The sequence below is a fragment of the Panthera tigris genome, chromosome B4 (assembly GCF_018350195.1).
Source record: "Panthera tigris isolate Pti1 chromosome B4, P.tigris_Pti1_mat1.1, whole genome shotgun sequence".
Taxonomy (NCBI): domain Eukaryota; kingdom Metazoa; phylum Chordata; class Mammalia; order Carnivora; family Felidae; genus Panthera; species Panthera tigris.
Window position 1 is genome coordinate 74,604,105 of NC_056666.1, and position 13,743 is coordinate 74,617,847.

Genomic DNA, 13,743 nt, shown 5'->3' on the forward strand with positions numbered 1-13,743 from the left:
TCTGTGTTGTACACCTGAAACTAATGTAATACTGTGTGTCAATATACTCAAATAACTTTTTTAATTTAAAAATAATAAACATAAAAAATAAAAATGAGATACATAAAAATTAGAAACAGAAAAAGAAAATTATTTGCTTTTATTCAAGATGAAATCATTAAAATGTAATTTTAAAATCCAATAGTATTTATAAATAAGCCATTAGAAATAGGAAGATAGTTCGACAAAGTTAACAGATATAAGATTAGTATACAAAATATCACAACTTTCCTATGTACTAGAAATAACCAAGTAGTAAATGTAATTGAATTTTTAATTCATAATAGAAACAAATAATGGAAAAATATCTGGTACTATATCTAACAAAATTTGTGTGTGTCACCTTTATGAAAATAAGTTTTGGGATGCCTGGGTGGCTCAGTTGGTTGACCATCTGACTCTTGATTTCAGATCAGGACATGATCCCAGAGTTGTGGAATCAAGCCCTGCATAGGGCTCCACACTGGGCATGGAGCCTGTTTAGGATTCTCTCTCCCTCCCTCCCTTTCTCTCTCTCTCTCTCTCTCTCTCTCTCTCTCTCTCTCTCTCTCTCTCTGTCTCTCACTCCCACTTCCCTCTCCCACTCTATAATTTAAAATATTTCTAAACAAACAAAAAATAATGAGTTTCATCAATGGTAACTGCAGAATAGCCTTTGTGAATGAAAATGTTGAACCTTTGCATGACCACCATGCCCAGCCATGGCCACACTGCAAATTCATGGACCAGAACTAGGCTCACCAGGAAGGAAGAGATTGGCATTCACATGGTAGACTATTCTACGCATGATTATTTCAAACTGCTTTGGCAGTGGAGTCCTTCTGGTGAGAACTCACCCTATATATTTTCTCAGTTTCTTTGCCTATAATTTACACAATCAAAATACATTTACTGTGAAATATACATGTTTGAAACTATTTTATATTCTTGAAAAAGTAGTGAAGATTGGCAGAGATCAAGATTGCCCTTGATCTCTTTAAGTTTATATCTTCTGCTACTGGGCAGTACAAAGTGAAGGGTAAGTAAGTAAAGTAAGTAAGTAAAATCTAAAAGGTAATTTCAGGGTCGTCTGGGTGGCTCAGTCAGTTAATCATCTGACTTCAGCTCAGGTCATGATCTCCCGGTTCGTGAGTTCACACCCTGCATCGGGCTCTGTGCTGACAGTTCAGAGCCTGCAGCCTGCTTCAGATTCTGTTTCTCCCTCTCTCTCTCTGCCCCTCCCCCACTCGCACTCTGTCTCTCCCTCTCTCAAAAATAAACAAACATTAAAAAAAATTAAAAGGTAATTTCAGAAAGAAATAATGATTTTTGACCTTGATAACTTTAATCTCCCAAATCTCCTTCTCAGTAATCCTCCAATTGTATTTCATGATCCAAGGGGCTTTTGCTGAAAATCTATTGGTTTCTTTTTAGAGTTTGTCATAGGCACAGTGCAGCATTTGCTTTGCCATTGACTCTCTCACATTCTGCCATTTCTGTAGCATTATTAGGGCTGAGTGGCAGAGCTACTTGTCCAGCAGTGTCTCCCTCTCACAGCCGTAGAGACTACAATATATAGAGATAGATAGATATAGATATAGATGATATAGATATATAGATATAGATATAGATAGATATAGATATCTTTTCTTTGCAAATGACAGAATCTAACTCTGACTTAAGTGAAATAAAACAAAACAACAATAAAAAAGCATTAAAAGGGAAATTCATGAACTGGGTCTGGGGTAGCTCATAGCACCAAAGGGACAGTCAGTGTGTCAAGGTAGTAAAGAAAACAGGCTTTGGGATAAGTCTATTTGATTCCAAATTCCACCCCCATCACTTACCTCTCTGAGTCCACGTTCTCTTTTCTGAACAAGGACAACTAAAGTATTTACCCAAAGCATTTGTTGGGGTATTTAAGTGAGATAATATATGTAAAATACTTAGCACAGTACCTGACATGATGCAAATATCTAATCACGTGCTTTTAATATAATTCATTTATCAATCTTCCTTGAAAGTACAGAATCTAGGATAACAATAGTGATCTTAGCAGCAGAGACACTGGGATAGGCTATCAGAGTGCTGCAAAGAGAAAGGCTGACCTCTGCCTCTCTGAATCTATCCTCAAGATTAAAATTTCTAAGGGAATGGATGGTCTGGCACTGACCATGTGCTCATTCCTATACCAGCCACTGTCTCAGGAAGAATGAGCGAATAACGAGTGGGGGAGGAAAGAGAATTTGGGGACACCATAATTAACAGTCTCTCTAGAACTATACTGAACAACATGGAGTTTAGTTACTGGTAGGATAGTAAAGATAGTGTAAGCAGGCAATAACAAAGTCTACCATACCGTCTGTAATAAATTAAATATTTTGTAAGAAAAATTGTAAGACAAGAGGTTTACCCATCTATTTTCCTCTGAATAGGACAGAACGACTATCATTCCAAGAAAATAACTCCACCTTTTCTTAAACATTTTAAAGAAACAATGTAAGGCATCTTGCAGATCATGATTATCAGAAAATTCTCCTTAATATTCAGGCACTACTTATTGTGGTTCTATTCATTTCTCCCCTCATCATTCTGATTTTGTAGCCTATCAATTAGAACGCTAGACACGTTTTCTCAAAATTCTTCTCACGGCTGCCTTCACCTCTTTGTTCTTCAGGCTGTAGATGACAGGATTCAGCATAGGAGTGACCACACTATAGTGCAAGGAGAAGATTAACTCTTGAGTGGATCCTAAATTTGGCATGAGATAGCGGAGTAATCCTGAGCCATAAAAGAAGATCACTGCAGTGAGGTGGGAGGAGCAGGTCGAGAAGGCCTTGTTTCTGCCTGTGGTAGCATTGATACTCAGGATGGTGAACAAAATGCAAACATAGGAGAAAAATATCAGGAGGAAATTTCCAAAGAAATGCAGGAGGCTGGAGCACAGCAGGACAGTAAAACTTGCAGACACGTCACAGCAAGACAAAGAGTAGAGAGAAGGCAGTTCACAGCTGAAGTGATGTATATTTTGAGCCCCACAGAAATCTAAATTGAGAGCTACAAGGATATTGACAAGAGAATCCAAAAAAGCCACGCTCCATGAGCCCCACACCAGCCCCATACACAATTGTCTGTTCATCATCTGGCCATAGAGCAGAGGGGAGCTGATGGCAACATAGCGGTCATAGGCCATGACAGTGAGTAGGCAGGATTCAGTGCCCCCAGTGGCAAACACAAAGAAGGCCTGAGCCAGGCAGCCCTCTACTGAGATGGTTTTCTTCTCAGACAGGAGGTTCTCCAACAGCTTGGGCACAGTGACAGAGGAGTGGCAGAGATCCAGGAAGGACAACTGTCCCAGGAAGAAGTACATGGGGGTATGGAGGCAAGAATCAGCCCTAATCACCAGCAGCAGCGTCAGGTTCCCCATCAGGGTCAGGAGGTAAATAACAAGGAACAGTACAAAGAGGAGAGCCTCGATCTGGGGGTCAGCAGACAGCCCGAAGAGGATGAACTCAGAAACAACACTGTGGTTTCTCATTGCCTTCAATATTTCCTTTAGAATGTAAGAAATAAATCAGATAAAGCCTCTTCTTCTAACAAATATTCAAGTCTTTTAATGTTCTTCTCCACTCAGAAAGTTTCATACCTACTCAAAAATTTATGCTCTGAAATGATAAACTTCCTTAAGTCTCTAGATTTCCTAAAATCTGAAATAATCTTTTCTACAGGATTCCAACCCTAGATCAACTCCCTGTCCACTTTTATTGTTCTTCCTTTTAATGTCTTAGAATTTATTTTTTGTTGTTGTTTTATTATTAAAGCTACTGGATGATGTTTTGTAAACTCTTGGTAATAATCCAGTAGAGAGGGAGAAATGGCAGGAGGAATAAGAGAAAATTGCAGAAATAGTGTCTGAGAGCAGCTGGGTTGCAGAGCAGAAGCAGAGCATGGCCTTAGGTGGGAGTGGGTTTACTTCATCCATCAAACATACATAGATTTGTTGTTGGGAAGGAGCAGTTCCCATCTAATGGCTTGTTTTTTCAATAAATATTTAAATGGGGTCATTAATGGGAACTGAAGATGAGTAGTGACTAGAGATTTGCAGAGTGAGGAAAAAGTTCATGAATTAGAAAGAAGGGAGCATACAGATATCCCAGATGCAATACAACTGATTAAGGGAAACTGTTGATGAATATGGGAACATACTCTGGTAATAATCTCTATCCCCAGTTTGTGTCATCTATTCAACTTCAGCTCTAGTCTGTTGCCCTTATGCCATTTGAAAATATAGACTACCTACTCACTTTCCAAAGCTTAGCTTTCTCTATTTCCTACTCTGGACTGACAACCCAGATTATAACTACAGACTCAGAATGACTCTCCAACACCACTGACTATATCATCTTGACCCCTCATGTCCTGCTCTGTCTCTTGCACTCATACTCCAAGACTGGCACGTTGAATTTCTCAAAGAACTTATTATTTCTTTCCCATTATTTATACAAACGACACCTAGAATTAAAGCTACTCTTAGGAATCAAGTCCCCATCACCTGTACCTAGGTGACCAATAACTAGCACAGAATTAAATGAAAACCTTTTCAAATCCAGTGATCCAGAAGACAAGTTTGAATATCAGTGTGAGAATTCAGTGTTAAGGTGGAGCTTGAAAATTCCTGTTGGATACAGACCTCTCCCTTGATTTCTAAAAGAGGGAATAGTAGGCTAAGTTGTGTGTATTATTTCTAAAAACCTAAATACTTCCAATCATGTAATGATTGCATTTTCCATATAATTTTTTTCTTTTGCTCACCACTGTAGTTCTAGCTACAGCAACTTGGATTCATCCTGAGAGCAGAACATCATTGGCAGAAGATGCCGGAAAAGCAAGGAACCAAACCATGAAATGCAGACAGAGAACCACCCATTATAATTTTGGAGGGCACCAAAAAGAAAGGCTCCTCATCTCTAAATGGAGCCCCACTTACTAGCACTAGAAACTCCTTAAACTTTGGGGAAATTTTCTCTCTTAGAAATAAAGGCAAAAGGACATTTTCATGAAAGATAAATCTAGAAAGTATGCCCTATCAGCAGCCATACTTCCTCAAAAGTATATAGGTGTATTGTAGTAGAGTTATTTGAGGGATCACATAAATAAATAAAATCACTTCTATTTTTACCTGGTGCTGCAATTTCATTACTCTCGATGTTTCATTTATTCAGACTGTGAGTACAAATTTAGAACAGAAACAGCTCTGAGAACATTACCGCTATAAGTTTTCAGTTATTATCACAATTAGGTGGAGTTAGCTGACTAGATAATTTCCAAAGAATAGCTGCCTAAGAGGAGCTTTTTTTAAGATGAGACATACAAAAGTACCTAGCATTATAACTGCTCCAAAGGATAAAAATGAATATGTGAATGAATGAATAAGTGAGTGAAGGAAACTTAGGGGAAGAATAGTCTAGGGTTTTACTACTCACAGGGAACAGATCTGATTAGGAACCAGTAAGGGATTTGGACAGTCGAGGCTTGCATGAAACCAGATGTATGAAGGGCACCGAAAAATTTTGCCAACTGGAAATGTTTGCCCCATTATAGTGTCTCATGCCCTGGTCTGAACCTCCACATACCTCAGAGCATATAATTACAGAGAATACCTATAACTAAAGATGTAATTAGTTTCTGGACCCATACATTTGGAGTGCTTGAAGAGAGTTATTTTTGAGTCACAAAGTACCCAAAGTCTATCATTGATGTCCTATCCCTTCTCACCTCTTACAGACAGCTCTCAGCCTTCCTGAACTTCCAGGTTTCTGGTATAATGTGGCCTTTGAGCACCCCCAAAACAAGGAATAAAGCTAGATATAAAAAAGATCTTGTCCCAGTTGTCCCATATGTAAAATGAAAGCTAAAAATTATTACCTTGAAGAGTTGTGAGGACTTAAGAATCCTGAAATGTTGAAGACTCATTAGATTCTCTTTTCTTCACACCCAATGCAAGCGTTTAATTTTCCCAAAAGAAGGAAGAGAGGTGATTTTAAGGAGCAGACCAAACATTTCAGGTCTCAGAAATGAATGCCATGTCAGAGAGAGACGGGGAGGCAATTATATCCAGCCCAGGGGAACAGAGAGGAGATGAGAGCTATAAGAAAGGAAGTGCCTGATGAGGGGGTAACAAGAAGCAGCAGTAATTGAAGCAGAAAGGATCCTATACAGGGAGCACAGAAGCAGATAAATTCATCAGAGAACAGATGAAAAATATTACCACGTGTCTGGGTTTTTCTGGTGCAGAATATGTCCCGTTTTTCTGAGTTGGTGGGCATGCCACTGAGCTCAGGAGAAATTCACAAGAGAGAAAATGTGCCACAACTGTCCAGTCATGTGAACTGGCATTGCTTTTTCTATTTAAAAACTTTCTGTGCATAAAGAGAAACATGTAAGCTCAGTCCTCAAAAGCCTCTGCAAATAAAGGCTTCAGAAAACTCTTCTAAATTTTGACAGCATCTTTACACCTATCCCTTAGTGATTCCATAAAATGACAAAGGAAAACTTGAAAACTTAAAATTCCTAACAATAAAGCAATTTCTTTCGTATTTCCCCCAGCATAATTACACAATAATTTCTGCACATATCTCTCTGTATGAGCGTTAATATATTGCTCAGAGCACCATCCTGACAGAAGAGGCTTAGGTCTAGCCTTTCAGAAGGGATTGTGGGTTAAGGTGGCCAATGAGATGGCAAAGTATGACCTGACAGCCCAGGGGACATTGTGGGTCCATCCTGATTGCTGGAAAGCTCAGCTTGAAGCTTGTTTTAGACTCATTAGCTAAACATGGTTACTGAATGATCCCTCTGGGAATTCCTACTAAAGTGATTCACAGCTTCCCTTTAGGTCATTTTTCTAATGTTGTCATGTATTTGATTGTTACATTTATTCAAATGTAATTATTATATATGACATCATCATTGTTACTACCACCGCCACCACCACTACTACTACAACAACAACAACAACTACTACTACTACCAACTACTACTACTACTATATGGTCAATGATAATTTAAATTTACCAACATATTTGACTTTTATTTGCTCAATTTTTTCTATGGCACAAAAACAGACACATAGACCAATGGCATAGAATAGAAACCCCAGAACTAGACCCACAAATGTATGGCCAACTAATCTTTGACAAAGCAGGAAAGAATATCCAATGGAAAAAAGACAGTCTCTTTAACAAATGGCGCTGGGAGAGCTGGACAGCAACATGCAGAAGATTGAAACTAGACCACTTTCTCACACCATTCACAAAAATAAACTCAAAACGGATAAAGGACCTGAATGTGAGACAGGAAACCATCAAAACACTAGAGGAGAAAGCAGGAAAAGACCTCTCTGACCTCAGCCATAGCAATTTCTTACTTGGCACATCCCCAAAGGCAAGGGAATTACAAGCAAAAATGAACTACTGGGACCTTATGAAGATAAAAAGCTTCTGCACAGCAAAGGAAACAACCAACAAAACTAAAAGGCAACCAACGGAATGGGAAAAGATATTTGCAAATGACATATCGGACAAAGGGCTAGTATCCAAAATCTATAAAGAGCTCACCAAACTCCACACCCGAAAAACAAATAACCCAGTGAAGAAATGGGCAGAAAACATGAATAGACACTTCTCTAAAGAAGACATCCAGATGGCCAACAGGCACATGAAAAGATGCTCAACGTCGCTCCTCATCAGGGAAATACAAATCAAAACCACACTCAGACATCACCTCATGCCAGTCAGTGGCCAAAATGAACAAATCAGAAGAGTATAGATGCTGGAGAGGATGTGGAGAAACGGGAACCCTCTTGCACTGTTGGTGGGAATGCAAATTGGTGCAGCCGCTCTGGAAAGCAGTGTGGAGGTTCCTCAGAAAATTAAAAATAGACCTACCCTATGACCCAGTAATAGCACTGCTAGGAATTTACCCAAGGGATACAGGAGTACTGATGCATAGGGGCACTTGTACCCCAATGTTTATAGCAGCACTCTCAACAATAGCCAAATTATGGAAAGAGCCGAAATGTCCATCAACTGATGAATGGATAAAGAAATTGTGGTTTATATACACAATGGAGTACTACGTGGCAATGAGAAAGAATGAAATATGGCCCTTTGTAGCAACATGTATGGAACTGGAGAGCGTTATGCTAAGTGAAATAAGCCATACAGAGAAAGACAGATACCATATGTTTTCACTCTTATGTGGATCCTGAGAAACTTAACAGAAACCCATGGCGGAGGGGAAGGAAAAAAAAAAGAGGTTAGAGTGGGAGAGAGCCAAAGCATAAGAGACTGTTAAAAACTAAGAACAAACTGAGGGTTGATGGGGGGTGAGAGGGAGGGGAGGGTGGGTGATGGGTATTGAGGAGGGCACCTTTTGGGATGAGCACTGGGTGTTGTATGGAAACCAATTTGACAATAAACTTCACATATTGAAAAAAAAATTTTTTTTCTACTAAAATTGGAAAGTTTGATAGCTGAAACTGCAATGGATGAGTTCAACACAAATCAGACAAAGCTGAAGAGGTATTAGTGAATCAGAAGATAGGTCAGAGGAAAATAAGAACTCACACCTGTGAGCATTTTCTTTCTCCTAGAACTTCTTTTAAGTTTCATTTAGTGCAATTCTTCTTCATGACGTATTTATCGCATCTTCACTCTTAAATGATGTTTGACCAGACACAGAATCCTAATGGGGAAGCTTTTGTTTGTTTGTTTATCCAGTACTTTGAAGATATCTTCTGTCATCTGTCTTTTGTCTTCTTGTTAGTCTAATTCCTCTCTTGTGAAGGCAGTTGTTAATCTAATTGTACTTCTCTGGAGTTCATTTGTCTTTTTTCTCTCTCTCTCTTGCAGGTTTTAATATTTTCTCTTTTGATTTTTAGTAACTTTATTATGATATGACAAAGTGTGACTTTCTTTTTTTAATTTATTTATTTAAATTCAAGTTAGTTAACATACAGTGTAGTATAGGTTTCAGGATTAGAACCCAGTGATTCATCACTTACATATAACACCCAGTGCTCATCCTAACAAGTGCCCTCCTTAATGCCCATCACCCATTTAGTCCACTCCCCTCTGGCAACCCTCAGTTTGTTCTCTGTATTTAAGAGTCTCTTATGGTTTGCCTCCCTCTGTTTTTATCTTTATTTTCCTTCCATTCACCTATGTTCATCTGGTTTGTTTCTTAAATTCCACATGAGTGAAATCATACATTTCTCTTTAACTGACTTATTTCACTTAGCATAATACCCTCTAGTTCAATCACATTGTTGCAAATGGCAAGATTTCATTCTTTTTGATTGCCAAGTAATATTCCAGTGTGTGTGTGTGTGTGTGTGTGTGTGTGTGTGTGTGTGTGTGTGTGTGTACACCACATCTTCTTTATCCATTCATCAGTCGAAGGACATTTGGGCTTTCTCCATGATTTGGCTATTATTGATAGTACATAAACATGTATAGATAGATACATATAGATACATAGGTAGAAACATATACATATTGATAGATAAACATAGGGGTGCATGTGACCCTTCCAATCAGCATTTTTTTTCTTTTCATTTAACATACTTGGGATTTACTTATAGGGCTTCTAGTATTTGTAGTTGATATACTTTTTTAGTTTGGAACATTTTCATCCATTATCTTACATGTTGCCCTATTTTCATATATATTACCTTATTCTCTCTCCCTTCTCTGTAATTCCATGTACATGTATGTTATCCTTACCATTCTATGCATTAGGTATTTTATATTCCCTTGTTTTTTTCTTTATTCTTTCTGTACCTTACTGAATACGTTTTCTTCTTACCTACCTTATAAGTCATTAGTATACTCCTCAACACTAATATCCTTCAAACTTATCCATTAAGATCTTAGTTTCAGCCACTGAATTTTCTAGAACTTTCACTTAGATTATTTTTATAGTTTCCAGAAATATTATGCCAAATTCTCAATCTTGTCTTTAATCTCCATAAATATTTTAAGTTTATTTGTTTTAAAGTTATGTGTCTGGGTCTGTTTCTACTGTCTTTAGTTTTTGTCTCCCCATATTGTTTATTTTTTTCTATTGAGAACAGGATGTTATTATGAAAATTATGGAAATAATTTAAAGCTCTGGCTTATATTCTCTTCCTCCAGAGAAAATTTTCACTAGCTTCTGTCAGACAGCCATGGATATTCACAGTCCTGGATCATTCTCATGTAATTCCAGGGGCTGAGATGAAGCTGGGCTTCAGTCCTTATGAAGTTGGGCCGCTTCCAATCCACTTTTATTTCAGGGTATTGCCCTTCAAGGCTCCAACCCACCCCCTTGGTGGTCCCTGCATTCCATTTTTCCCACTAACTTTAGGAAACTGTCAAAATAACTTTTCACATTCTCAACGACCTCTTCATGATGCACTTATGTGAAAAAGAGATCCCCGAATGCTGAGCTTGCTTCTCTAGATTTTCTTTTCTTTGGGATGATGGCTCTAAAATTCTTCACCGCTTTCTTAGTTTTAAAATATCTTCAAAGCATATATTAAAAATATGCTTTTCAAATAAAGATCCCAGAAATAAACCCATGCTTATATGGTCAATTAATCTATGACAAAGGAAGCAAGAATATACAATGGGAAAAAGACAGTCTCTTTCAATAAATGGTGCTGGGAAAACTGGACAGCTACATATAAAGGAATGAAACTGGGACACTTGCTTACACCATACACAAATAAATTCAAACCAGATCAAAGACCTAAATGTAAGACCTGAAATCATAAAAATCCTAGAAGAGCACCAGGCACCAATTTCTCTGACATTGGCTGTAGTAACATTTTTCTAGATACCGTCTCCTAAGACAAGGGAAGCAAAAGCAAAAATAAACTATTGGGACTCCATCAAAATAAAAAGGCTTTTTGCACAGCAAAGGAAACTATCAACAAACAAAAGGACAACCTACTCAATTGGAGAAGATACTTGAAAATTATACCTGTGATAAGGGGTTAATACCCAAAATATATAAAGAAATTATATAACTCAACACCAAAAAAATAAAATAAAAACAGTCCAACCAAAAATGGGCAGGGTACCTAAATAGACGTTTTTCCAAGAAGACATACAGATGGCCAACAGACACATGAAAAGATGCTCATATCACTAATCATCAGGGAAATGCAAATCAAAACCACAATGAGATACCTATCAGAATGGCTAAAATCAAAAACATAAGAAATAACAGGTGTTAGCCAGGATATGGAGAAAAAAGAACCCTCTCGCACTGTTGGTGGGAATGTAAATTGGTACAGCTACTGTGGAAAACAGTACGGAAGGTCCTCAAAAATTAAAAATAGAAATACCACATGATCTGGGGTGCCTGGGTGGCTCAGTTGGTTGAGGGCCCAACTCTTGATTTTGGCTCAGGTCATGATCTCATGGTTGTAAGACTGAGCCCCATATAGATTAAGATTCTCTCTCTCTCTCTCTCTCCCCCTCTGCCTCTCCCCCAACTAAGCACATGTTATCACTCCCTGTCAAAAAAAAAAAAAAAAAAGTTCCCTACTGTGCCCAGTTTGCAGACTTCTATAAATAATCACTGAACTTTTTTTAATTTTTCTTAACATTTGTTCATTTTTGAGAGACAGAGACAGAGTGCAAGCAGGGGAGTGGCAAAGAGAGAGGGAGACACAGAATCTGAAGCAGGCTCCAGGCTCTGAGCTGTCAGCACAGAGCCTGATGCGGGGCTTGAACCCACAGACCACAAGATCATGACCTGAGCTGAAGTTGGCCGCTTAATTGGCTGAGCCACCCAGGAGCCCCTCACTGAATTTTACTGAATGTCTTGTTGTGTCTGTTGAGATAACGTGGTATTTTTTTCACTTAAAGTTTCAATTAGTGGGTTTAAATAAACTTTTTTAAAGCTTGAATTAGAAAAGTCTTGCATTCATGGTATAAATCCAACCACTTTAAAATTAGAGGATTGGAGAAAAAACAATTCCTTCTAAATATATTCATAGTCAAGGTTCAAATAAATTAATTTTCCCAAACCTTGTAACTAGAAATTGAAAGGTATTAAAGAGCAAGGATTAAAGTTTATTTACATCTAAAATACTTTTCATGTTGCCTGTCTCAAACACACACACCATTATATATGAAACATGTAAGTGAAATATCATATACCTCTCTATCCATCTCTCTCTCTCTCTTTCTGTCTCTCTGATCTATCTGTGTATCTACATAGACACACACAGAGACACACACACAAACGTCACTTGTAGCTCATTTGCTCTGTCCTTGGAAAAAAAAAAAAGGAAGGTGACATTTCATTCTTCCACTGAACTGAAACCAGAAATGCCTTATTTTGATTTACATAAATTGGCATTAGAGGCTGCTCCTGTAACCCTGGAGCATAATGGCATTATCAGGTCACACAACTCCTGTTGTTGTTGAGAAATAAAGCAGGGGCTCTAAGTTACAGGAAATAAAATGAAGATAGTTCCTCTAATTAAATCAATCAGATTCAACAGGTGGCATAGCCATTTTTACCTGAGATAGAAACAAGAGAGAAATGATCACAAACTGTAAGCACATTAGGAAGGTCTGGAAGATACACGGAGTTTGGCTGAGCAAGTCTGATAGCTGAGAATAAAGCCCATTGACTACTTTTTCTCTTCCTACCCCTTTTTTTCTTTTCTTCTTCTCTTAATGCAACCTAAAATTAAAGGTAATTAGAATAAGCTAAGAGTTAAGAGAAAAATACAAAATTATACCTTGACTTCCTTTTTTAAATGTTTATTTATTTATTTTGAGAGAGAAAGAGACAGCACAAACAGGAGAAGGACAGAGAGAGGGAGAGAGAGAGAATCCCAAGCAGGCTCCATGCTCAGCCTGAAGCCAGACACGGGGCTCATTCTCAAGAACCCTGAGATCATGACCTGAGCTGAAATCAAGAGTCAGACACTTAACAGACTCAGCCACCCATGCACCCCATTGACTTCCTTTTTAACACTTAAATAATTCCTTTTTAACATTAATTCCAAATATCATATTTTAAAAATAGTGCCTGAGTAACCACTGCAACAGATTTACATTTTTTTGTAAATGACATACGGGAAGCTCAAAGTCATAAATCATGGAGGCATGAGAGTAAAGAAACCAGCTGGTTCAGACCAAATGACTAAGACACCACTGCCTCCTCGTGGCACAATTCCAGAATGACAAGTGATGATTAGTGGAAGGTGTTTTGTTTTTTCAAATCAGAGTTTCGACAGCCAATGTCACAGAAGCCATGGCTTGGAGTAGAAAGAGAGTTGCTATAAAGATCCCAGAAAGACATGAGAAGAATAGCAATTCTGAAAAGAGACAAAACCAGAGGAAAGTTATCCAGGTTTTCTTTCAGGTCTCCCAGGTATGGGGGCAGAGACATTAAAAAAGACTTGAGTAATAAGAAAAGCTGGACTTCAGTAGTTCCAGAATGGTATGCAGTAGAGGGAGATTGTACAGAAAAACCAATAGACACTTAAATCAAGTCTACATTACAGGCGTTGCTCTTTTCTGTATCATGTAAAATTATATATATACACATATACACAACCTGGTATTTCTTCATAAATATATAAAGACCCAGGCTCAAAAACAATGTCATTTATTGTATGTTTGCCTATGAATAAGTTACTTAATCCTCTATTAGTTT

At 38.0% G+C, this 13,743-nt stretch overlaps 1 protein-coding gene across 1 annotated transcript; it reads right to left on the reverse strand.

The window, feature by feature from the left end:
- Positions 1–2,638: 2,638 nt before the first annotated feature.
- Positions 2,639–3,556, reverse strand: LOC102958857 (olfactory receptor 8S1-like). The gene has a single exon (XM_007073071.1). It carries the CDS (start codon positions 3,554–3,556, stop codon positions 2,639–2,641), a length of 918 nt encoding a protein of 305 aa, XP_007073133.1.
- Positions 3,557–13,743: the final 10,187 nt, after the last annotated feature.